The sequence below is a fragment of the Enhydra lutris genome, unplaced genomic scaffold, assembly GCF_002288905.1.
Source record: "Enhydra lutris kenyoni isolate GAN:26980312 unplaced genomic scaffold, ASM228890v2 scaffoldscaffold9, whole genome shotgun sequence".
Taxonomy (NCBI): Eukaryota; Metazoa; Chordata; class Mammalia; order Carnivora; family Mustelidae; genus Enhydra; species Enhydra lutris.
This window is the reverse complement of record NW_019154093.1, coordinates 3,400,073-3,424,876: the sequence shown is the minus strand read 5'-3', so window position 1 is coordinate 3,424,876 and position 24,804 is coordinate 3,400,073. Positions and strand designations below refer to the sequence as shown.

Here is a 24,804-nt window from a genome sequence, read left to right as displayed (position 1 = left end):
TATTATTTTTATTATTGCTGAAATTAATGATCGTCTCACATGTCATATCAGATATACATTCAGCAGCAAGGAACTAATAACCCAACCACCAGGGGCTGAAACACATTGACATTTGTTTTCCTTACATAACAGAAGCACAGGGACAGGCCCAGCAGGACACATCAAGCACCCAGAGCCCTTCCAGTTCTCTGTACTAGGTCCTCACCTTGTTGGTTTCTCACCCTCGGGCTTGTTGCCTCACTGTCCCAAGATAGCTGCTGTAGCCCCAGCCATCTCATTCGTGTTAAGGTAGAAAAAGGGGAGAAGGAGCAGCCCCCCAAAGAAGAAAAACAGCCCCTTTCCTGGAATTGCCCCTTAGCCTTCTCCTTCGGATGCCATTAGTGGGCTCATTATGAGGTACCCACTGCTCTCCAGGAAGCTGCAAAGGGACCCCTTGACTTTTCCGGCCTTCATGATGCTGGCTGGAAAGGGAGAGGGGATGAGGAATGTCTGCTGGTTAACTGCATCATCTGGCTCTGCCAAGCACCAGGCTTTATGGTTTACAAAACTGCCACTGTTGCCATTTTACAGAAGCGAGGTGGGCACACAGGACTGGAGCTGAGCCCAGAGAGCTTTCCAGTCCCCACATTGATCTGTGGGCTTCATACTTGCTCTGCCCAGAGAGCACTTCGACAGTCTGGTCCAGAGCTGTGCCCCTCTCTGTCACAGACCTGCCTGTCAGGGACTAGCCCACAAAAAGGGCGGTGTCCTATGGGCCTGTCCCACAGACCCATGAAAGAGGAGGTGACAAAAGAAAGTGAGAGGGGAGCGAGACCACAGAGGAGAGCGTATGAGGGAAAAGAGATGGGAGGTCAGAAAGGAGGGGGGGGTGTGGAGAAGGGAGGAAGAAGGGGTAGGGAGGAAGGTGGAGAGAAAGGGAGGAAGGGAGGGAGGGAGGACATGTGGAAGCCATGGGGCTGGGCAGCAGGAGACAAGGGGCCAGACCCTGCAGCTAGACCCCTGGGTGGGCAGCAGTCAGCCCTGACATCCGCCCCCACCTCCACCACAATGCCCACCAGGTGAGTGAGTGTGACCACCGCCTGACTGGGGGACTGAATGGCCACTGGGGAAATAACATCGCTGGGGGGGTGGGGGAGGCCCTTTGACCTGTCTGGGAGAAATCCAGGTGGCTTATCAGAGGCGGTGACCTCCAAGTTGGGACCTGAAACTCCTTCACCGGGCATTCAGACTCTTCAGCCTGGCCTCGCCTCCTTCCCGATTAGGCCCACCCTGGCTTAGACCCTGGCCCAGAACTCATGCTCAGTGCATGTTTGTTGAATGAATAATTTGAAAACTGTAGAGCAACATGGTACAAAAGCAGGATAAAATAGTTCACTTCTACAAATTCATTTAAAAAAAAAAAAAAAGAAAAGGTTATCAGGAGCATGGTGTGGGCTTTTTCTCCCAAAGGTGAAAGGAGGAAAGAAAGGAGGTTCGGGCTGCTCCATGGAGAGGGTTTCCTTGGGCTGAAAGGCACCCAGGGCCAAGACCTTCCCCGGGATCTGTCCCAGGGTTGAGAGACAACGTCCTCTGCCCCTCCCCTAGTACCCGTCCCACCCCTTCTCTTCATTCCCGGGCCCTGGTACCTGTCCCAGCTACCAACCCTTCCCTTCATTCAGGGAAATCCTTCTAAAATACCACCTTGACCATGTCACTGCTCTGTTTGAAGCCTTCCAGAATTTCCCCATGACTACCTCACACCTTCACTGCTTCTACTCTGCTCCAAAACCTTCCATGGCTCCCCTCTGCGCTGAGGAACGTCTGGTCTCTTCGCAATGGCCCTCAAAGGCCTGTGTGATTGGGGCCTGGCCCACCTTTCAGCTCAGCATCTCCTGACCTGCACGCTCCACGATGACCAGCCACCCCACACTCCACACTGTCCTGGAACGCCCCACTCTCTCTTATTCGCATGCTGTCCCCTGTGCCTCGAGCATTTTCATTCCTCTAGAGCTGGCTGGTGCCCACTCATGCTGTAGGATGTCCATCCTCATGCCCAGCCCATAGCAGGCCTCCCCTCAGTATAGCCCGGGCATCTCCACAGCCCTTGTGACCCACGAGCTCCCTGGAAACAGGCTGTGTCTCTGGCCACCACACCCCCAGCACCCATCAAACCAAGTCATGTCCTATCTATTTGTCACACCTGCAAATGGAGAGGGTGCATGGCCTGTGGGCAGTCACTGTGTCGGGACCAGGCTCTGGGGCCACAGTCAGGAGCCTGTTCCCGCTGCATTACCATGTGCCTTTGGAGACGGAAACCCATGGGGCTTATGGGGCACCTGCCGGGCTGCTTCATCCATGCCTCAGAGCGGCTCGGGAGCGGGAGGTGTTCGTTCGACTGATGGGTGAGCAGCCAGGGCCCAGAGGGGTAGGACTCGCTTGGAGACCCATGCAAGCCCCACGGCTTCCAAGATTCACCGGATCCAGACCCACTCGGCTGACTCCAGTGCACGTCCCACCACGCCCTAAGTCTGGCGCTGGGTCAGATTCTTCTCTGCATTCCCCAAGGCACCTGGCCCAGAGCTGGTGACAAGGACCATGGCTATGGCAGGAAGAAGGAGTAGGCCCCTGGCGGCGGGCTGGAGATGGGCGGGAGCTCAGGGCAGGCACTGGCAGGATGATGAAGATGGCCCCATCAGCCACCAAACTCTCCACTCCACCCTGACTCTGGCCTCACCACCCCTCATGTGGACACTGCTCCAGTGCCTTTCCTGGCCCCCAGACTCCCTTTATCCTCCTTCGCCTGTAGTCTCCCCTTCCTCTGCCCCAAGGCTCTCCAGGCCTTACAGAACAGAGCCTGGGGTCCCTCATCTGGCCTCCTCTGCTCTGACATTGTTTCCGCCCCCACACTGGCCCCAGAAGGCATGGTGGCCGCGCCCGAGCATGGGGGGCACAGAACACGGGCAGGTACATACATTAGCTGCTTTATTGAGCAAAGTTGTGGAGACTCAGTAAGGCACGGAGTCCCAGAAGGGAGCGTTGTGCCCTGGGGGATGTGGTCAGCACCACCCGGGGCCTCAGTGCTGGGGACCCCATCCTGGGGAATGGCTCTGAGGGTTTGTCTCCTCGGGATCCCTCTCCCGGAGAGCCTAAAAATAAGGGCCCCTTTTTTCCCAAGAGGGTGAGTGCAGGGGATGGGGGACAAGGGTAAGGAAGAGGCAGCTCTGTGGTCTGGAGGCAGTGGGAAGGTAGGGCTCAGGTTTGGGTCTGAGGTTCCCCATCCCCAAAGGCACTAAGAACAGGGGGCCCAGCTCCGGAGCAAGTCCTGGAGGTGGGCTGGGGTAGGGGCTCAGTGTGGCTGACTCCCTGAGCCCCAAGGCACCAGTTGGGCAGGCCACCTCAGCTGAAGTCCCTGTTTGGCAGGAGGAGAGGGGCCACCAGGGTCCACAGGTAAAGGAGCAGCCCCGCCCAGCTGGCGCAGATCTTCACCCACACGGCGGTCCACGTGCTGATCAACTTCCGGGTCTCGCCAGGTCTGGAACACACCATCGTCCCAGTGACCTCAGTCCTGGTCCTGACCCTACAACCCAGTTGTGACCCCTGACTTCGACTCTGGCTCTTACTCTGTAACTCTAGCCCCCGATCTCTGATATTTTTGATATTTGGCCTTGGTTCTGTCTTTGACCTTAAATGTGGCTTTTGATTAATACCACAGACCTGACCCTGACCTCAATTTCAACACTGACCCCAGTCCTAGACTCTAATATTATAACCTGTCTCCTGGTCCCTGCCTTTGGGACCCCAGAGCTCCTGACCTTAGTCCTGACCTCCAACCTTGACTCTGACCCTCAATCCTATAACTCCATCCCTGAACCCTGACCTTAAGACCACGTTCTGATATCTCTGACCTTAATTCCAACCCTTGACTCTGTAACACCAGTCCTGAGCCCTGACCTTGTTACTCTGATCTTAGTTCCATGACCTCATAACTTCAAACCTGGCTTTATAGCCTGCTAACCCCAATTCTAACCAGAAGAACCAAATCTGTGACTTCATATGGCCCCAGTCCCCAACCCTTGACTTCAGGACTCCTATTCTTGACCCTGTAACCAATTCTAACCGCACACTCTAAATCCTAACCCTCTAGTCACGAATCCCAACTCAGACCTTATACTCTTGATCTGTAAAGCCTCATCTGCCCTGCACAGGCCCAGCGTCCCCTCCTGTAAACGCCCCACCACCACCTTTCTCAGGCACTTAGGGAAGGCACAAGCTACTGAGCAGACTGGCCTGGCAGCTGGGGCCTGGACGGGCAGGCTCTGTGGAGGGTCCCAGACAGACCGCTCTGTGGCCAAACCTGCAGCAGGCATCAGGAGAAGCCGGGATGGAGGGATGGAGGGGGGGAGGTGGGGGGAGGGGAGAGGATGTATGCGGCGCCCACGCCCCTGCACAGCCCACGCAGTCCATGCCCGGCCTGGGTTCGTGTACCTGTACCAGTTGGTAAGGGTCATCATGATGTGCAGGGATGCAAGTACCAGGCAGAAGTGGAAGAAGGAGTAGCTGTAGGTGACACCGTCCTGCTCATTGTCGTAGGCCTGGCCCCGGCACTCTGCCACCACCTGCCGCTGCTGCATGATCTCTGGCGCCGACTGGCCCTCCTCTGTCTGCATCAGGCTGTTCACCTGCCGGTGGTCTGAGGAGCGCAGCCTGTCGGGGAGGGAGGGGAGGGGCAGGGAGGAAGCCCCGGGGTGCCTCGTGAGCCACAGCATTGGTCCTAAGGGTGGGCATGGTGGTGCGGCTCTGGGCCCACCCACTCACTGCTCTGACTCTGAAAGCCACCTCCACTTCCTATGTGGCCTTAGGCAAGACACTTAACCTCTCTGAGCCTCTGTAAAATGAGGGGTTACAGTACCTCCCTTGTAGAGCTGCCAGGAGCAGTAATAAGGTAAAGCCCTTAGCACTGTGCCCAGCACAGAGTATAAACTAGAAAAACAGGCGCTGTTATTCAGGCTGTCCATCTGCCAATCCCGTAAATATGTACTGAGTGCCCAGTCCTGCAAGGGACCATCCCCGGGATGGCACCCACTGACCATATTAATAATGAAGAGTACTCATCTGCCATTAAGTTTGTTTTCCTTTTAGAGTAGTTTTACTAATGACGTCCCCTTTCTTCATGTTTATGATTAAAAAAAAAAAAAACCACCGGCAGTAATGATTTTTTTGGTCATTTCTGTAATGAGGTCTTGATGTTTTTAACAGTATTTAATAGAGTGAGACACAAGGGCAATTCTGAAAATCCAACTCGCATTTGGGGGAAAAAAGTGACCCAGAAGGAGGTGGGGACCCCACCCGCATCCCACCAAGCTGAGAAGTCACCAGCGGAGCTTCTCCTGACCCCAGTCATCATCAGACATCATGCTGATATCCAGCGCTTGGGAGCCCAGGTCCTGGTGACACGGCTGGGCACGGCAGCCGTCCTCAGCAGTCCCTGCCCTTGTGGCTACCCCTGCTTCCTTGCTCTCTGGGTTTTCAGAACTGTGTGCTAAGGGGGCACCTGGGTGGCTCAGTCCGTTAGGCGTCCTACTCTCTTGATTTCGGCTCGGGTCACAATCTCAGGGTCACAGGACCGAGCCCTGTGTCCGGCTCTGCATCCACAGGAGGTCTGCCTGAGAGTCTCCCTTTGCCCCTCCTCCTGCATTCTCTCTCTCTCTTTCTCTTGAATAAATAAATAAAACTTTAAAAAGCACTATGCTTTTTTAAGGCCCCTGGGCTCTCAGAAGCACAGCCCCGTGACCGCAGTCCAGGGAGGTGAGTCTGGGGAGCAGCAGGAGCGCCACTCTGAGTCTGGGGGCTCTGCAGCCACCATGCGGGCTCAGACAGGGGGCCGCTCCTCCTGAACCTTCCATCTCCTTATCTGTACCAGGGAGGGGATCTGAGTCTTCCCTGGTTGAGAAAAGCATCAAATGAGGCAACAAAGGGTGACTTCCTCAGGCTTTGAAAAAAGGGCGAAACAAAATATGAAACCGCCTCAGAATGTTGGGAGACAGGTGTGCTGCTTAGAAGAAAACGTGCCCTGTCCGGAATGGAGGGACGACTCCGGGAGGGCAGAGGAACTGAGTGGAGGCCTCCTCCAGGCAGCCATGCAGGGATGGAGAGAGCAGCGCCGGCCGTGGGCCCTGCAGAGCTGGCTGTGGGTCCGCCGGACTTGGTGTGCATGCCAGTTACACTCGTGTTATGGTCTGGTGACTTACACAACAGCCACTAACTTGCAGCCCCCCAGCTGTGCAGACTCTCCCAGTTATTTGCAATAAAAGCAAACAATGATTTGGCACCGACTACTTGCCAAGTTCTTTTCTAAGTGCCTTATGCATACTAACTCATCGACCGCCCTTCCACAACCCTGCGAAGTAGGGACTATTTTTATCCTTGTTTGACAGATAAGCAAACCAAGGCACAGAAAGGTGCAGCGACCTGCCCAAGATCGCCCCGCTGCTATGTGGTACGGCCACGTTCAAACACAGGCAGTTTGGCTCCAGAGTCCATACTGATAAGCCCTTGTTAAGAGGCTCCTTTAAAAAAAAGCTGTTATGTGCTATTCAGTCTGAGCTGCCCTCTCCCAGGTGACACTGTGGGGTCCCCACCACCCCCGGCATTGGAGGTTACCATCCTCCACCATCACAAAAGCTCAGAAAGGTGAAGCCACTTGCCCTGAGATCCCATAGCAGGTGAGTGACACAGCCCACCCTGGCTGGTCGCAGTCCAGTCTTCTTCCCTGGTCCCAGCCAGGTGCCTTCACCCTACTGAGCTGGACACATGCCAGGCTGGCGTGCAAGAAGGGGGCTCTGGGCCAGGAGGCAGTGTCCAGCCGTGCCCCTGCTGCCCAGTCACTCTGCACCCTCAGAGGGATTCCATTCTGCACGAGCACAGGGCTGTCCTCCTTGGGGTCGCGGCTCCCATGTCCTCCCCTCACTCACACGCTCAGGCCCCCAGTATGATGCCTCCCCAGAAGTCAGGTGCCTCCCCCATACCCGATGAAGAGCGTGCACAGGATAAAGACAATGAGTCCCACGATGTTCGGGGCATCCCACCAGTGAGTCTCGTAGCCATCAGGGCCCGCCAGGATCGTCCCGTTGCCGAAGCGGGTCAGCAGGTGGGGGTTGCATTTCTGGTCTAGAGATGGGAGCATGGTCCCCCTCAGCCCCTGTAGGCCAGGTCTGAGGAAGGGTCGAGAGCCAACCCAAATGGACAGACAGACATACAACTGACCACCCAAATCCCAGCAACAGACAGAACTTGGCAGACAAACGACAGAGAAAGAGTTCCAGGAACAGCTAGGGTCCTCCTACCTCCCTGAAGGACTAAGAGGGGGTACAGGCTGGGCTGAGATGTCCCTGTCACCTGTGAGGGTCCCCAGCCCGCTGGAAGCCTGCTGCTGACCCAGAAATGAGCCCAGGCTTCCCCAAACCCAGGCCTGTACTCACCGGGGACACTGGACAGGGCAAGCCAGGTGACAAACATGGTGTAGAGCGTGATGACTGAGGCCTGCAGCAGACCTGAGTTGGGCTGGGCTTCCTGGTAAGAGCGGTCCATCAGGAAGAGCCCCGTCAGAACTGGGGGGGGGTGCCCCACCTGCACCTAGCTCACTCACACCACACCGGGGGGCCTCAGGAACCCCCGCCACCCTAGAGCCATCCCACCCCACACCCCTCAGGAGAACACAACCCCTGGGCCACCCACCCACCACCCACTTTGCCCACTCAAAGGTGGAGTCCTCATTCTTTCTCTGAACAGACTATCCCAGTCGCTCCCCTCTGAGAACGCCACCCCAGAGCGGCATCCGTTTACATTCTGAATTAAAGCCCTCCTTGCTTTGCTCCTCCTTCATTTCCACCTGCCCCCCACCCCCACCAGCAAGCTCCTCCCCACCGACTGCGCTGCAGCCAAGCTGGCCTCCTCTCTGTCCACAGAACCCACTAAACCCTCTCCCACCTCAGGGCCTTTGCACTCGCTGTGCCCACTCCCTGACATGGTCCTCCCCAACATCTCCACACAGCCAGCCTCTCCTTGGCTTTCAGGCCTCAGCTTGGGAGTTCTCAGTGAGGCACCAACACCCTAACCCCCGCGGCAGCACCCGCTCCCCTCCCTGCCGGCCCACCCACCTTTGCCTACTCTCTTTTATTTCCCACATAGCATGTATGATCCAAAATTATCTCCCTTGGCCTCGTCTCCTGCCAGCTGTTCTTCCCCACCCTCACCACACACACGCTTGGAAACAGGAATCCAAACTTCGATAAGCAGCACAGGCTTGGGGTCCAATCTGCCAGCGCCGCCCCCAGCTCACCCCCCGCCCCCCAAGCTGTGCGACCTCAGGCGTGTCTCTCTCCTCCTCTTAGCCTCCCCTTACTGGTCTGGAAAGTGGGGATGATGGCGGTGCCCGGACTACGTGACAGAAGAGGTCGTGGAGCTGCTGTTAGTCTCCCCTCACAGCTACACCCCAACATCTCCGAGAGAGCCCAGCACACAGCAAGTGCTCTGGAAGTCGTTACTGAATGAATACTGACTACTGTGTGAGCTGGGACAGAGGCATCACCCTCTCTGGGTTTCAGTTTTCTCACCGGGAAATAAAGGCTGAGATGAGAAGGGAGGTTCCCCACCTTTCTGCTAAAGACACTCAAAGGCTCCCCAGGCTACCTGTGAAACCCTCAGTGGGCTGAGATCTCATCCCCAACTGTGAGGCACTGCTGGGCTCATAGGGCTCTCTTGCTGAAGAGCTCACGATGACCTGGGGGGGGGCCACCCATTATGCCAGAGGGTCTGGGACTGGGGACTGCAACAGCACCTCCCAACACCGCTTGCTGAGGGGCTCTGGGAGATGTCACTCCGTGATCCTCCCTAAAGGTCCCCCGATTTCCATAAAGACAACAAGGATAACAATAGTTAATGCCTGATAGATATCTATAGACCAGGCCCTGTTCTCTGGGTTCACAAACTCTATCTCAATCCTGCAAATAACTCCAAAGCATAGGTATTACCCTCATTTCTACATGGGAGAAGAGAGAAGCACAGAGAGGGTAAGGCACTTTCCCAAGGACACCTAGCAAGTAGCCATGAAAGCTATGACTCCAAGCCAAGGAGGCCAACTCGGGAGCCCACACCCTTAGCCCGAGCCTCTATGACTGATGGCCTTTCCCCAGACCCCCAGGTTCCTACCAGAAGTCCCCCCACACCAAGGGGCCTGGCGTCAGGACGGGCAGAGACAAGCAGACTCACCTGGACCTTGGGCAGGACGGCGACAATGGAGACACAGAAGCAGAGAGTGAGGTTGAGGCCGATGAAGACCTTGCCTTCATAGCAGGTGCCGGGATGAGTGTAGTAGATGAACAGCAACGTCACGGCCGTGATGGACAACGTGTAGAAGAGGAGGGTGAAGAAGAAGAGGCCTGGGCAGGAGGGGTGGCGAGAGGCTGGGTCAGGAGGCAGAGAGACCCCCCCACCCTCGAGGGGCGCTTGTCGGGCAGCCCCATGTGTGGGCCCGCGGCTTCCTCATCGAAGGAATGATATCAGTGTCCATCACTCACCAACACCTGGATGAGCTGTGGCCCCATCTTGAACTAAAAGGACTCACTTGCTATGAATAAGTTAACCATGGAAAGAAATACAATGAACACAAGAGTCTTTCACAAAGTCCACTTGCCGCACGGGGACCCGCTGAAGCCCAGCTCTCTCATCGTAGAGACTGGCCGCTTTCGAGAGGCATTGAAACCTAACCGGCCCCTCACTGAGCCCTCCTGGTCAGCACAGGAGAATGGAAAGGGAGCTGAGCAGGGATCTGCTCTGCCCTGGGAGCTTCAGGGTCCCAGTGTCTTTCCGTTTGGTCTGGGCTGGCTGCGTGAGGCCCATCCTACAGGAACCGCTGAACTAGACCCCGCCAAGTCCTTTCCGGTCCGGCTCCCCTCTTACTGCCCCCCAAAGTCACCCCAGAACCAGGTGCCCCTGCCCACACACATCCCCCTTTCCTTCCATCAGCCCCGGTTGGTTCCACTGCCGCCCTAGGGCATGGGCCACTCCAGATGCCCCCTGAGGCTTTCCTCCAGCTTGGGGACCCACTGCTGCTCGGGCTATGGAGACATCCGGACATCGCTCACCTGCATACCAGGCCCGGGAGTCACACTCCTCTGCCTTGCACAGCCACCGCTGGTTCCAGCAGTGAGCGAAGTCGATAAGCAGCACCAGCTGGATGAGGGTGAAGAGGAAGGAGCCCACGACACCGAAGTAGAACCAGACTGCACGGGGAGAGGGAACGGGGGTGAGGGGGCGAGGCAGCGGGGGGGCAGCCTGAAGGCCAGGCTTTATGCCATACCCTGCAATGGGGAGCCTGGGAAGTAGCAATGTCCATGCTCTCGGGGACCCCCTAGGCATGTACGGAGAGGCAGCGTGGCAGGGCATGGGGCAGGGGTGAGGCTGGCCCCGCCCACCTGCCTCCTAGCCCCCGCCATATCGCCCAAAGGCCATGTGGCCAAACACCAGAGCGCTGTCTCCTACCCAGCCAGCAGCAGCCTGAGGTCTGTGTACCCAGGCAAAGCGCAACCCCCACTGGTGCTCCTCCCTCTGGAGACCCAACCTCCCTCCTGGGACCACCCCCTACCCAGTCTCTCCCACCAAGACCACCTACTGTTGGAGAAGGAGCCCTCAGGGATATAAAATGCGCCCACGGTGATGGCCACAAGGATCAGGAACTTAAAGAACCAAAATCTGTTGGGGGATAGACCAGGGCGCTAAGTGGGGGGAGGGGACCAGGGCTGGCCCCCAGAACCCTACCCCCAAAATCAGGTCCTAGGTCCTGGAGCAAGTGAAGAGGGACTTTCTGGTGGTCTGATGAGCATAGTCTGTCCCGGCCCTAGAAAAATCCCTGAGGGACAGAGGGAAGGACTAAGTCAGAGCGACGGTGGCCACCCAGGTTCTTGTCCCAACTGTGTCACTTAAGTGCTATGTGGCCTTAAGCATGTTCTCACCCTTTCTGACTTGTATTTCTTCATCTGAGAAGTGGAAAGAGCTAAATGAGCTGGTCGCGGTGCTCTGGTGGCTCCCGAGTCTGGGGGCAGGGCCCGGAGACTGCTGGAGACCGACTGGGGGCAGAAACTACGGCGGGGGTCCCGGCTGCAGGCTGGGGGGGTGCCCTCACCCGTTCTGGACGGCAGCCCTGGGGTCCCGGCTGCTGTGCACACAGATCATGAACAGGGTGAAGAGGAAGAAAAAGGCCGCCGTCGCAAAGCACATGCGGTAGACGGCGCGGTGGCCGAGCAGGGAGCCACAGTCGATGTGGCCCTGAAGGATGACGGGCGTCGTTGTGGCCCCCTCCTCACACACCCACGGCAGCTGTGGGGAGACAGAGCAGCGTGAAGGCCCCCTGCCCGCAGAACCCTGGGCCAACTCTACCAAGACTCCCCACTTCCCCGCCATCTGGACCCCCTCCCAGCCCTGGCGCTGAAGTCCTGTGAGTGGCCCCTGGGGACAGATGGGGACACGTGGCCCAGTGACAGATCATGACTCTCTGCTTGCTTCCCTGCTGTCGCCCCCATGGCCTCCGGACCGCACGGCACTGTGGGAAGCAGGACTGAGTGTTCCCTCCACCACTTACGCCAGAACCCCCGGGGACTCCGGGAGAAGGTGAGATTCCAGGGCTTTCTCAGACAGAACCAGTGTTTGAGGTGCAGTCCGAAAGTCTGCATTTCTAGCACACTCCCAAGGCATTCCTACTTCCCCGTACACTGAAATGTCAGAGCCACTGGCCCAGATATGGCCCCGGGCCTATGCCAGGCTCTAAGATGCTGGGATGAAGGGAAGACTAAGGACCCCAAACAGGGCTCGAGACTAAGGAGGGAAAAGCACGGCCCAGGGCCAGCATCCAGGTGGGGGACAATTATGATCCATGAGATCTCCAAAGGACCCCAGGCTTATGAGAAACAAACTCTCCTCCCCACATGAAGAAACGCCCCCATCACCACCCCCGGGACACTCCTGCCCAGCCTTCTCGATGAGCTGGGACCTCAAATCGCACCTCTCCTCTGCCCCAGGCCTGGAGCAGTTGGGCCTGCACTTGAGAGCTGGGTCCCACGGGCTGCCCCACCCCCCTGCCTGCCGTGGGACCCTCACCTTGTGGAGCTGACTCTCTACGCTGGGGCTCAGCATGATGATGGACACCAAGACCCCCAGGAAGAGGAAGGCCGTGAAGATGAGACGGGTCACGGTGGAGTTGGGGCTGGAGGGGCAGCAGCTACACAGGACACAGGGGGCAGAGCCGCAGAGGCAGGACACCTGTGGGAAGGACAGGGCCATGGTGGGGGATGGTCCCCTTACTCCCTGCCTCCTCTCCTCTTCCCCCTCCCCCTTCCCCTTCCCCAGCCAAGCAAGAGCACCCCCCACCTGCCCTCTCCATGTCTCCAGATCTTTGCCAAGCCTGTCCCCCCTGGACCAGGCAGGGGTGCCCTCTTCCTCCTCAGACATTATCCCATCGAAGGTTCAAGCCCCAAAGGGCTCTGAGGAAACCAAGCTTCGAAAAGGTTGGGTCACGCTGTTTCTTATGTAGGGGGAGGCAGCATGGTAAAGGATGGATGGATGCATGGATGCATGGATACATGGATGGACCGCTCCAGACCAGCTCCAACATGTATAAGCTGTGCAGTGGCCCTACACACCTCACTCAACCTCTCTGAACCTCAGTTTCCTCTTCCATAAGATGGGAATCATAACAGTACCAACTTTTCACAGGAATTTTAAATTGCAACGTGCTCCGGCTTTCTTTTCCCCCTCGCGATTTAGCGTTTCTCCCTGGGACTGGCTTTCCCTTTTAACTCAGGTTTGTCCACTTCCCGTTTCCAGCATGTGAGCTCCTCCGGGGCCCGGGGTTTGGTTCGCTGTGTAGACCCAGCGATCAGAACGGTGCTTGGCTCACAGCAGGAGCTCAGGGACTATGGACTGAACAAATGTAATGTGTTTGGCGTGGACCCAGACACATGTAAAGCCCGCAAGGAACAGTCGGCCTGGGATAACCATGTGCTGAAGGAATGGAAGACAGAGTCGTGAGGGGCTGTGATCTCCGGTTCTGGGGCTGGCCCTGTCCCGGACAGCAGGAACGGTCTTCCCCTCCCCCCCGCCTCCTCCCCCTCTCCCAGCTCGGCTGCCCAAGCTGCCATCAGCCCCTACCCTCCCTGGGGCCGGCTAAAATCATGTGGGGCCTGGTGAGGCCACTCTATTCCCAGCTGGCATCCCAAAACAGACTGACCCCTCTGGGGACCGGACCTACATGCAAACACATCCGGTTACCAGTTTCTCTTCCCTGAGACAACCCCAGCTCTTCACCCAGGTATGTAAGAGTCAAGAGCTCTCAAGAAAGACACCCAACAACCATTCCCCTGGTCATGGTCATTGTTGCCCTGAGTGTCACTGACAGGGGCCTACTTCAGACTGGGGATGCAGGGTCCCTTCCCTGAAGAAGTGACATTTGAGCTGAGCTGAAGAATGAGGGGGCCCTCCCCCGAGCAGGGGGAAGAAAGAGTGTTCCAGACAGAGGGAGCACAGGTGGAGGGCAACTCTGGGGCGGGCAGGAGCTGGGCGATGGAGGAAGACAAAGAGGCCCCTTGTGGCCAAAGCTTTGGGGGCAAGTGGCGAGTGACAGGTGGGGAGGTCAGGGGTGAGGACAGATGCGTGCATATGCACACACACACATGCACACACAAGTTCACTGTGGCACTGCTCACACCCAGAAAGTACTAGGGGGAAACTTAAAATAACTAAATGCCCATCCGTACATCGTGGTCCCTACAAGGGATCTCCGCTGAATGCTGCAGAAGTGTAGGTAACACTTAGAGGGGTACATGTAACAAAGTATAGGGAAATATCAATTCTACCTCAATAAAGCTGGTTTTATTGCTAAAAGAGAAAAATTTTAGAATTAAGAAATTTAGAAAATTTGGGCGCCTGGGTGGCTCAGTGGGTTAAAGCCTCTGCCTTCGGCTCAGGTCATGATCCCAGGGTCCTGGGATCGAGCCCCACATCGGGCTCTCTGCTCCGCAGGGATCCTGCTTCCTCCTCTCTCTCTCTCTGCCTGCCTCTCTGCCTGCTTGTGATCTCTGTCTGTCAAATAAATAAAATAAAAAAAATCTTTAAAAAAAATAAAAAAAACAAAAAAGAAATTTAGAAAATTAAAAAATTTAGAAAAATTTTAGATTAAGACGAAAAACCAAAATAGGCACAAAGCTTTGGGTTTTATGAACTTATTAGAATCTCAAGAGACTGCCAATAACCTACATGTCCTGTGCCAGGGGCCCGTGGTGGTCCCTTTACTCCATGGAACGTTACAGGGGCAGGAAAGAAACAAGTCACCAGGACACAGGGCAACACAGACTAACATTTATGACACAAGGTGAAAGGCCAAGGCAGACATGACACTGCTCCTGTGCTAAGATTACGCTCCCACCCACAACGGGACTCAGGGGAGTAGCAGCAACAGAGCAACACCGAAACACTGGGCACGGTTTCGCAGTAGCCTGGTTCTTGGAATGGGGAATCGGCTCTTAGAAAGCCCTGGGTCTTATAGTTTTCAGGCTGCAAGGCTCCTTGGCATTCATCTGGTCTGGCCTCTCTCTAATGAAGAATCACCCAGAAGGCAGCCTTCTGCTGCTTACACACCACCAATGACAAGGAGCTCACCACCCCGAGGCAAGCTGGACAGCTCTGGAGCCATGTGTGGTTTGGCCTGGTGGGAACAGGCTGTCACCGATCACTCACACTCTCTTCTGGTTGCCCCGAAAGCCAGGGATGTGGGTTCTCGGGACCATTCCTGGGGCACCAGGCAGGCGGGGGAAGCAGCTAGGGTTGGGGCCACAGTTTAAAGTTGTTTTGTTTCAAATAAACTGACCTAGGGGTACCTGGGTGGCTCGGTTGGTTAAGTGCCCGCCTTCAGCTCAGGTCATGATGGAGTCCCGAGTCAGGCCCCCTGCTCAGCGGGGAGTCTGCTTCTCCCTCTTCCTCTGCTCTGTGTGTGCATGTGCTCTCTCTCTCTCTCAAATAAACAAAATAAATCTTAAAAATAAATAAATAAACTGATCCTCCACTTCTGGGTATTAGTCAAAAGCAAGGACTCAGACAGATACCTGCACACCCATGTTTATAACAGCATTATTCACAGTAGTCGAAAGGTAGAAGAAGGCCCCCGTGTCCATGAACTGATGTATGATCAATAAACACAGTGTGGGATACCCTTACAAGGGACTATTACTGAGCCTTAAAAAGAAGAACATTTTTGGGGCGCTTGGGTGGCTCAGTGGGTTAAGCCTCTGCCTTCCGCTCAGGTCATGATCTCAGGATCCTGGGATCGAGCCCCACATTGGGCTCTCTGCTCAGCGGGGAGCCTGCTTCCTCCTCTCTCTCTCTGCCTGCCTCTCTGCCTACTTGTGATCTGTCAAATAAAATAAATAAATAAATAAATAAATAAATAAATAAAAAGGAAGGACATTTTGACACCTGCTACAACACAGATGGACCATGGAGACATTGTGGCAAATGAAATAAACCAGACACTGAAGGACAAATGTCCTTTGATTCCACTGATATGAGGACCTAGAGCAGTCAGATTCACAGAGACAGAAAGTAGACTGGGGGCTTCCAGGGGCTGGGGACAGGGGCATGGAGAGTTATCATTGAACGGGTAGCGAGTTTCAAAAGGGGGAGGATGAGAAAGTTCTGGAGATGAATGGTGGAGATAATTCGCACAACAACGTGAATGTAATTAACGCCACTGAACCACACGCTTAAAAATGGTTAAAATGGTCCGTTTTATGTTATGTGTATGTTACCACAATCGGGAAAAAGGAGGGATCCGTTTTCAAGGAAGGGTAAGAAGTCAGCCAGGTGAGGAAGGGAAAGATGTTCCTACAAAGGGAACAACAGCACGGGCAAAACTGCAAGAAACACTCTCTTAGGGGCAGCTATCAAGAGAAGAAGGCAGAAGGCTGATGCAAGTGTTGGCCAAGGTCTCTACGGGCCGTGCCAGGGAGTCTGCACTTTTCCTGAAGGCAATGAGCAAGCATCGCGCAGGAGAAGCGGAGCATCAGATCTGTATTACCGGGAGACCGCTTCGGCCACAGATGGAAGACAGATGCGGGGGGCGGTGCCCAGTACCTCTAGGAACAGGGAGAGCAAGCTAGCAGAACAGACACCAAGGGAAAGGAGGCAGAGCCTAGAGCTTTTCTTGTGTGTTTCAACCCACAATATTTCCCCTTTTGGATACTACCGTTCATTTGGGATGATATCAGTTCGATATCATGAAAATCGATAGCCATTTAAAAAAAATTTTTAGAAGGTTTATTTATTTATTTGACAGAGAGACACAGAGAGAGGGAGGAAACACAAGCAGGGGAAGTAGGAGAGGGAGAAGCAGGCTTCCCGCCGAGCAGGGAGCCTCGATCCCAGGACACTGGGATCACGACTGGAGCCTAAGGCAGCCACCCAGGCGCCCTCGATAACCATAAATATATATAAATATATATATATATACATATATATATATATATATATATATATACACAAACACACACACACATATATTTGATATATATAATATGTCATGGTACATCATATATATGTCATGAAATAAATTACAAGCTTCTTGAAAACTAAAAAAAGTTACAATGCAAATTTCTTAAAAGATTTTATTTTATTTTTTTTTTTTTATTTGCTAGAGAGAGAGAGAACACAAGCAGAGGGAGCGACAGGCAGAGGGAGGAGCAGGATCCCCGCTGAGCAAGAAGCCCGATGTGAGGCTTCATCCCAGGACCTTGGAATCATGACCTGAGCTGAAGGCAGAGGCTTAACTGATGGAGACACCCAGGCGCCCCTAAAGATTTTATTTTTAAGTAATCTTTACACCCAGCATGGGGCTCGAACTCATAGTCCTGAGATCAAGAGTCGCATGCTCTGCTGACTGAGCCAGCCAGGTGTCCCTAAAGTGGTAAATTTTTATGTGACGTACATTTTGCTACAATTGGGACAAAAAACCGGTCCCAGCAAGGATGGGGTGCACCTTGCAGACTCTGTGAACAGCTCCAATACTGGCCAAGCCAACCGGGGAACAGAGGAGACCCAGCAGAGAAGAGGTCGGCCCCCGAACTACTCAGGGCACACGCACCACCTCGGGCAGCACTAATAGATCACCTAGTCTGGGCGCAGCCACCAGCTTGGAGGAGAGCCTTAGACAGGTCTCTTTTCCCTGCTGTGGGACTCAGTTTCCTCAGCCATAAGATGGGCTGCTGGGCAGGGCAGTGAAGTGGCTCAGAGCCCAGGCTCTACCGTCAGTCCCAGTGTCCCTGATCCCCAACTTCCTCGAATGTGATCTGGAGCACTTTCCCACTTTGGGGTGCTTAGAGCGGCCACTGCAGGCCAGCTTCATGCTAAGTATGTCAGCGTGCCCCTCTCCATCCCACTTAATCCTCACAATGTGCTGAGAGACAGGCACCATTGCTCTCTCCACTTCCTCACTCTCTGCCCCTGAGGGGCGAGGGGACTGTGGCCGCAGTCACACAACCCGGGAGAGGCCACGCCAGGATCTGAGTCCCATCCTTTGCCCTTCCATGCTCCTTGAATGCAGAGCATAGACAGATCCAATGGCATTCAGATATTAGACAAGGCCCTCCCTAGGCATTTGCTCACCGTCCAGGCCACCAAGTGCTGGCTGGCCTGGTGACTCCCATTGCATCTTGGGCCCATCTTATCTCCTCTGAGCCAGGGCTCACCCTTGGCCCAATACAAATGCTGACCGAAAGGCATGATGGGCAGATGCAAATGGGTCATGCCTGGAAGTCTTCTCCCTGGATCCACAGACTCCAGAATGTTCCCCCAAAGATGCCCAGGAATCCCCTACTAGAACTTTCCTCCTATGGCGCACATATCTGTTGAAACAGGTTGTTTTTGGTTTGTTGTTTCTTTGTTTTTTTTAAGTAGGCTCCACACTGGGCATGGAGCCCAGCACGGGGCTTGAACTCACAACCCTGAGATCAAGACCTGAGCTGAGATGAAGAGTCGGTTGCTTAATTGACTGAGCCACCCAGGTGCCCCTGAAATAGGTTGTTATCAGTGTCCAGTAACACCCAACTGTACCACTTAATACTGTGTGGCTGTGGGGAAATCACCTTCCCTCTCTGATCCAGTTTTGTCTGGATCATTTCTGTCTGTCATTTCTGTGAAATGGAAATCAAGAGAACTGCCTCACCGGAGCTGTGGCTGAAGTGAACGAGAAGACACACACACAGAGCTCACCACATGCTGGCTTGTGCCACCACTGAACAGCACTGGGCCCTGAGTGAGGACGCCCTGGTCATGGCTGCTGTTGGTATCATTAACGGAGATGAGGCGACTGTGTCAGAGGGCAGGCAAGAGAACCAACCAGACAGCATGGCAAGGGCTCAGCACAGTGCCTGGTATGTGGTAGGAAATCAGTAAATGTCCGAGGTCAGAAGCCCCAGGGAGGCCACTGAAAGGAGGGACAGGTCCCCTGCAGACATTAGATACTCATTAAGTGGACCTCCCAGTTCTACCCTGGACCAGCGCTGTCCCTCAGGCACCCGGGATGTGAAGGGAGGGAAGGTGTGGGTGGAAGCCTGGACCATGAATCAGATTTTAATCTTGACTGCCCAGCTTCCCATCCGTTGTCTGTGCATCCTACGGGAAGTCAGCTAACCTCTCTGAGCCGCAGTTTGTTGAGGGTTTGAGCCAGCCTGTCAGGTGCCTTCTGGTCTCAGAGCTGTAAGATTCCATGACTCAGTGGCCAGCTTAGGCTGCAAAGGGAATTCTCCACCCACTCTCTAGGAGGTTATAATAGCGCCACTCACCGTGGCCAGGAAGTAGGTGGGGCACTTTTCGATCTTCCTCAAACAGAACCGTGGAGGAGGCAGATGGGGAGACAGAGGCACAGGGAATTGGCAAGTGGCCTCTCAGCCTCTCAACATGGACCACTCCCAGGCCAGCCCAGCCAAATGGAAAACTGGTCAACCTCAAGGAAGCGCTCTCTCCCCTACCAGGAAGCAAACCCTTCCTGGCCAGACCCAGCCCAAACTTAGAATTCACTGGGCAGAAAGGAATCTCAGAGACCTGTTCTTCATTCCTGTGGGCAAAGGCCCACACATGCGCACACACGCTTCACAGGTAGGTAAGTGGAGGCCCAGAGAGGACAAGAGACAGTCCAGGGGCCCACTCTAGAGCCTCTCGGTGCATATATCATTCTCAGAAAATGGTTGCAAAGTAATCTCCAGATCCCGAAGCTCACCAACCCTACAGCCCACACACACACACACACACACACACACACACACACACACACACACAGGAATCAGGGACAAAGGAAAGCAAGTCCTGAGATTTGCAGCCACCAGACCCCCCTCTTCTCTCTGCTTCTCTTTGTGTAGGGCAGAGGGGGATGGAGCTGCCTGAACGAACCTCAGATTTAATGAGGGGAAGAGGGAAAGGAGAGGGGGCTGGGAAAAGGGAAAGGAAAAGGGGCCTCCCAGCTCCTCCCCTTTGCTGGCTGCAGCCCCAGAGCAGTACCCCACCACCAGCACCACCACCCGCACACTCTAGCCTCCCTCAATTCCTGGGTCTTCCAAGCCAGAGCTGGGCCTGCTGGCAATTGGCAACCCAAACCATCTCACTCAAGCGTGGCTTAGGAAGGCGGATGGGGGCTTCCTCTCCACCCCCATTTCGGGCTCCCGGGCCTAGAGGGGAAAGGCCTGGGGCTCACTGGGGAAGTCCCCAGGACTTAGAGTGAGTTAGTCTGAAAGAGGCAGAGACCAGGATGCAGAAAGACAGGCTGGACGATAGGACAGACGGACACCCGTCAGGCAATGACTGATGGAGAAGCCACGGACGGACAAAGAGAGCGGGATAAACAAACGGACAGAAACAAATGTCCGACAAATATAAATGCGCAAATTGAGGCAGGCGGGCCGGGAGACAGACTGAAAGACGGATTGCCAGAGGGACAGAAAAAGACACTGCAGAGTGGGGCAGGGACTAGGCGGGCCACACAAAGAAGTAAGAACGTCTGAGAGAGACAACAGGCGGACGGCTAGGATGTCCCCAAGTTGGGCGAGGTGGGGCCCCAGCGCGCACCCCCACCCCGGGCTACGGGCCTCAGTCTCCCCAGTCCCCAGGAGGGGAGCCCTCCCAAGGCCCGCCCCTCCCCCCGCCCCGCCACCCGGGCGCGCCCCAACCCCTCCCCCGCGGTAACCTGAGCACCGGACACCAGCTGTCCCCGGCGCCCGCTGGTCCGGGATGGGGGTGGGAGGACCGAGGGACTGGGGGACCCGCGGGGCGCGGTGGCGGGGTGCGGGCCCAGAAAGACAAGTTTGGAGGAAGAAAAAAGAAGAAACTATGTGGAGGAAGAAGACGGGACAAAAGTGCGGGGCCGAAGAAGGAGCGGGCGGCGCGCGGGTGGGTCAGGACTCACGCAGCTGAGCACGGAGCAGGCCCCCAGGCAGGCCCCCATGGCGGCGGCGCGGGGCGCGGGGTGCGGGGCGCGGGCGGCGGAATCACTGGGGCTCCGGGCGCCCGCTCCTGGCCCCGCCCCGCCCCGGTCGAGTCCCGCCCCCCGCCCCGCCCCGCCCCCGCCCCGCCCCACCTGCCGAAGCCTCTCGCCGCTTTCCGGCCACTCTCGGAGCCTCCGGGGACTCACCTGGGGCAGGTGCGCCCGGAAAGACTGGTAGGGAAAGTGACAGGGCCTGGGACTCCCGCGGCCATGTGAGGCGTGCAGCGGTACCCGACTCTGCCCCAGGTTCAAGCCTTGTTACAAAGCGAGGTTTTGGAAATACCGAGACCTGGGTTCGAACCCCAATGAGGCCACAGCGCGACCCTACAACACTGTCCCCTCACAAGGGGCAGAAGCCAAGTGATGGTCACCCCAAATTCCTTGGCGTAGAGCCTCCACCCAATACATAGGTGTTGTATGGTGCATGATCTGATAAAGAAACTTGGGCAATTCACTTCACCTCTTGGAGCCTCAGTTTCCCCATCTGTAAAATGAAGATACCCACCTCATGGGGCTGTTCCAACACATAGTAAATGCCTGACAAATGTGAGCTCCTCATCATCCCTGTTTCTCCTAAGACCCTGGCCTCACACTCCTTCAGCCATCCTTCCCTCCACCCACCCCTTCTTCAAGCTCTACTGACTCCTGTCTTGGTCCACACGTTCCCCTGAGCCATTCCTGCTGGCTGGCTTATTGCTCCCCAAAGATGCCCAAACGCTGGCCCCCAGCTACGCTAAGGAGGTCAGAAGGGTGGGTGGGTCACATTCCCAGCCAAATGCCCCATACAGGTAGGTGAGGGAGACCCAGAATTGGGGCTCTGTAATTATTCTCAGTTTACCCTCCAGCCCTCTCCTCGCTCAACCCTGGACAGATAATGTTAGGGCAGGAAGTCTAAGTGCCTCACAGCTGGCCCTGGGGCCAGAGATCCGGCCTGACTGCCCCTTGGGTGATTCATGGAACCAGGCTGTTAACTGTGCCCAGGACTGTTCCACAAACACACCCTACAGCTTCCCTCCTCCCCACTTTTGTCCACATTATGCCCTCTCCTTGGAAAGTCCTTTTATTCTCCTTACCCCCCCCCCACTTTCTGCCTCCAGAAGCCTCACTCACATCCCATATCCTAGTGAAGAGAACCACTACTATCCCCAAACCACTACCTGGCCCCATTAGGAATGAATATCCTCCAACTTCCCTGAGTTTCTACCACATGGACCTATGTTACAGTCTCACAAATAACTCAAGTTACCAGAAAGCTGGAGCAGGTGCCGAACTCCTTCACCTACATGGTCCCATCCAAACCCCACAATCACCCTAAGAAGTAGATTCATTCCTCACTCCACCCAGTTTACAGATCGGGAGACTGAGGCGCAAAGTAAAGTGATGTGCCTCCCATAAGCCCAGCCCTGAATCAACATTGGCTGTGATTATTGTGGTTGCTGTTACTGTTGCTCAAGGCCACACAGGTCAGAAGGGCAGAGCTGGAAGACCACCTGGCCTGGCCTTGACCTTGGAACCCAAGGCCTGTCCCTGAGGTCCCACGGCCTCTCTTGGAAAACAGAGCAGAAGATATCCTCTCTCTGTGCAAGAATAGGTGCAGTCCTTCCCTAGTCCGAGACTAGGAGCCACGCAGGGACTGTCCGAGTCTGGCCACCCCTCCCCTGACCTGGGTCCAGCACCAAGCCCGGCACACGGGAAGTGGTCTTGTGGAATGAACGCATGTCTGAACCTCCGCCCCAAGCCCAGTTCCTCAATTGGTTGTGACCAATGGTCTGATCCCAAAACAGCCCATCCACGGTCCTCCTCTCTCCAGAAATCCTCTGCGTCTGCAATGCCACCACGCAGTCTAAAGGGACTCTTCCCACAGCCACCCACCCCACCCAGTTCAGCATCTTTTGATACTTGTGCCCCAAGGGCCAGACTCTTCCTTCCTCAGCCCCTTCCCCTCCCACGGCCTGATCCAGGAGAAAGCACCCAAAATCAAGACAAGCCATAGCTGAGACTCTTCTTCTGTCAGAGCCTCTGTACCCTCGGCCATCCTGGGGGTCACTTCACCTCCCTCCCCTCCCCTGAAATGGGAATGCTTATCCTGCTTAACCTCCCAGAACTGTTGGGAACATAGAGAAAGCACTGGAAGAAATAGGCAGTTGTCTGAAAGGAGGACGGGTTTAAGGGGATCACAAGTATTTTTTTTTAAAGATTTTATTTGTTTATTTGACAGAGAGAGAGATCACAAGTAGGCAGAGAGGCAGGCAGAGAGAGGGGGGAAGCAGGCTCCCGGAGGAGCAGAGCCCGATGTGGGGCTCGATCCCAGGACCCTGAGATCATGACCTGAGCCGAAGGCAGAGGCTTAATGCACTGAGCCACCCAGGCGCCCCCCTACCTGGTTTTCGATTACAGTTTTCCAGAGCAGGGCATCACACTGCCCTTGTCCTGGCGCCACCCCGCCCAAGATCCCCAAGACCTAAGCAAGTGGCCCTCGAGGCCTCTTGAGGCCCCCATGGCACCCTACACGGAGGGGCCAACCGAGCTGCAGATAACTCACCGGGTTGCCTCGTCCCGGTGACGACTCCTCCTCCTTCAGCCTCACGCTTCTCATCTGTAAAAGGCAGACCATCGTGTTTGCTCGAGCTACCTCAGGAGATTATTGAGAGATGAAATGAGGAAGTAGATAAAGAGGCTTCATTACTTCTCTCTTGCCCATCCCACCTACTTGTCTCCCAGTCTTGAACCTCCTTCAAGGACCAGAGTCACTCTCTCTGTCACACCTCCAGAGGTGAAATCATAGTCAGCAGCTGCATGACCTTGGCAAGTCACCCAGCCTCTCTGAGCCCCACTGGAGGTTGAGATTCAGGATCACCGCCATTCTTTCAACTACATCATACCATGTAAGCTATATCCATTGAGAGAAACCTGCAAGAGTCATCTAGTCCATCCTTCTGTGCCCATCAACCAGCCCAGACAGGTGCTCAGATCTCCAGATCCCAAAGGAAACAGCCTCTGGCTTCTTGGCTACTTCTTGGCCACTCACCCCAAGGGTTCACCAATCTGATCTCATTAGGCCTCGGTTTTCAAATCTCAGTATAGCAATAACCCCCTGCTCAAGCCCTCCAGTGCCCCCCCAGTGTTCCCCAGTCCGTTCTTGCCCCATCTCCACTCACCATCCTCCCGTCCATGAGGACTCAGATGCACTGTGGCTTGGAGCCTCCTATCCACAGGGCCTCAGTCTCCACACTGGCCTCCACTTCCTGCTTCTGACCCATTTACAGCGTGGGGCTGAGGCTATCTCTTATGAATATGCATGTAGGATAATGAGGGCTTGGGATTAGGGGAGGAGGTGGGGAGAGACATTCACTAGGAGCCATCCACCTGCTCTCCCCATACACAGTCCCCCACTAAGGCTGCCCTCCCTCCCAAAGGGTACACGGGAGTTTGGGACAAAGACTAAAGTGACAAAAATAATAGGACTCCCAGCAACCATCTTTAAGTGCCTACAACATGCTAGGCACCCTACTAAGAGCATCTCCTGTACGATGCTTTAAAGGTGGAAACTATTCTCCCCATTTAACAGATAGGAAAACTGATGCTCCAAGAAGTTAAGTAATGCGCCCATAAACCAGACGTAGAATGTACACAGTGGTTACCTGCAGAGCAAGGGCGGAACCCAGGTTTTGTTGGACAGCAGAGCTGGTACTCCTAACCCCCGCCACACAGATGCACGGGACCAAGCTAGGAGCCCTGAACACATGGTCGAGGGGCCACATCTGGATCTCACACCCAGCACACGAGCTCATCGTGATCTTAGGTGACCAAGTCTTGGGGAAAGGCCCCAGGGATTGGAACTGACTCCATCTGGAGAGCAGGGAAACCGGCAGACAGGTGTGTGTCCACAGTGCACGTTCACTCGTGTGCAGACACGTGAGTGATGCGTGTGTGAGCATCGGGTTTTGTGTGTGCACGGACGAGGGCGTGACAGGGTGTCCTCGAGGCTGCTCAGTGTATGCACGGCTGTGCTGCGTTTGGTCCTTCTTTTCCCACGCCTGGCGGGAGCCTGCTGAGTGCCAAGTGCCGGGAATGTGCCGTCAACAAGACCAACACAGTCCCCACCCCCCCCAGATGGACAGGCTGGGGGGGCTGTGCACCCACAGGCAGTAACACTTGGAGGGAATATTTGTGCGAGGTGCCCCCCATGAGATGTGGCTAGGAGGTGAGAGAGAAAATGGAGAAAAGAGGCAAAGGTGGGCCATGGCAGGGTG

The 24,804-nt window shown here is 55.5% G+C and overlaps 1 protein-coding gene across 1 annotated transcript; it reads right to left on the bottom strand.

Moving 5' to 3' along the window:
* Window positions 1-3,375: 3,375 nt before the first annotated feature.
* On the bottom strand, window positions 3,376-20,512 carry LOC111143370 (serine incorporator 2). Its single transcript, XM_022497069.1, has 10 exons — window positions 20,474-20,512; window positions 12,130-12,291; window positions 11,159-11,352; window positions 10,649-10,728; window positions 10,122-10,259; window positions 9,247-9,416; window positions 7,458-7,548; window positions 7,005-7,146; window positions 4,465-4,683; window positions 3,376-3,511 (listed from the first exon to the last, which is right to left on the bottom strand). Exons 1-10 carry the CDS (start codon window positions 20,510-20,512, stop codon window positions 3,376-3,378), a joined length of 1,371 nt encoding a protein of 456 aa, XP_022352777.1.
* Window positions 20,513-24,804: the final 4,292 nt, after the last annotated feature.

What these genes read in the sequence shown, in the direction of transcription:
- LOC111143370 (XM_022497069.1), bottom strand. Translation starts at nt 20,512, where the DNA reads ATGGGGGCCTGCCTGGGGGCCTGCTCCGTGCTCAGCTGC. An exon ending in CTGTGCACGCTCTTCATCGG is followed by an intron (nt 4,684 to 7,004) that starts GTATGGGGGAGG and finishes CCTCCCCGACAG; the next exon opens with GCTGCGCTCCTCAGACCACC. An exon ending in ACCCTTACCAACTGGTACAG is followed by an intron (nt 3,512 to 4,464) that starts GTACACGAACCC and finishes GGTGTGTTCCAG; the next exon opens with ACCTGGCGAGACCCGGAAGT.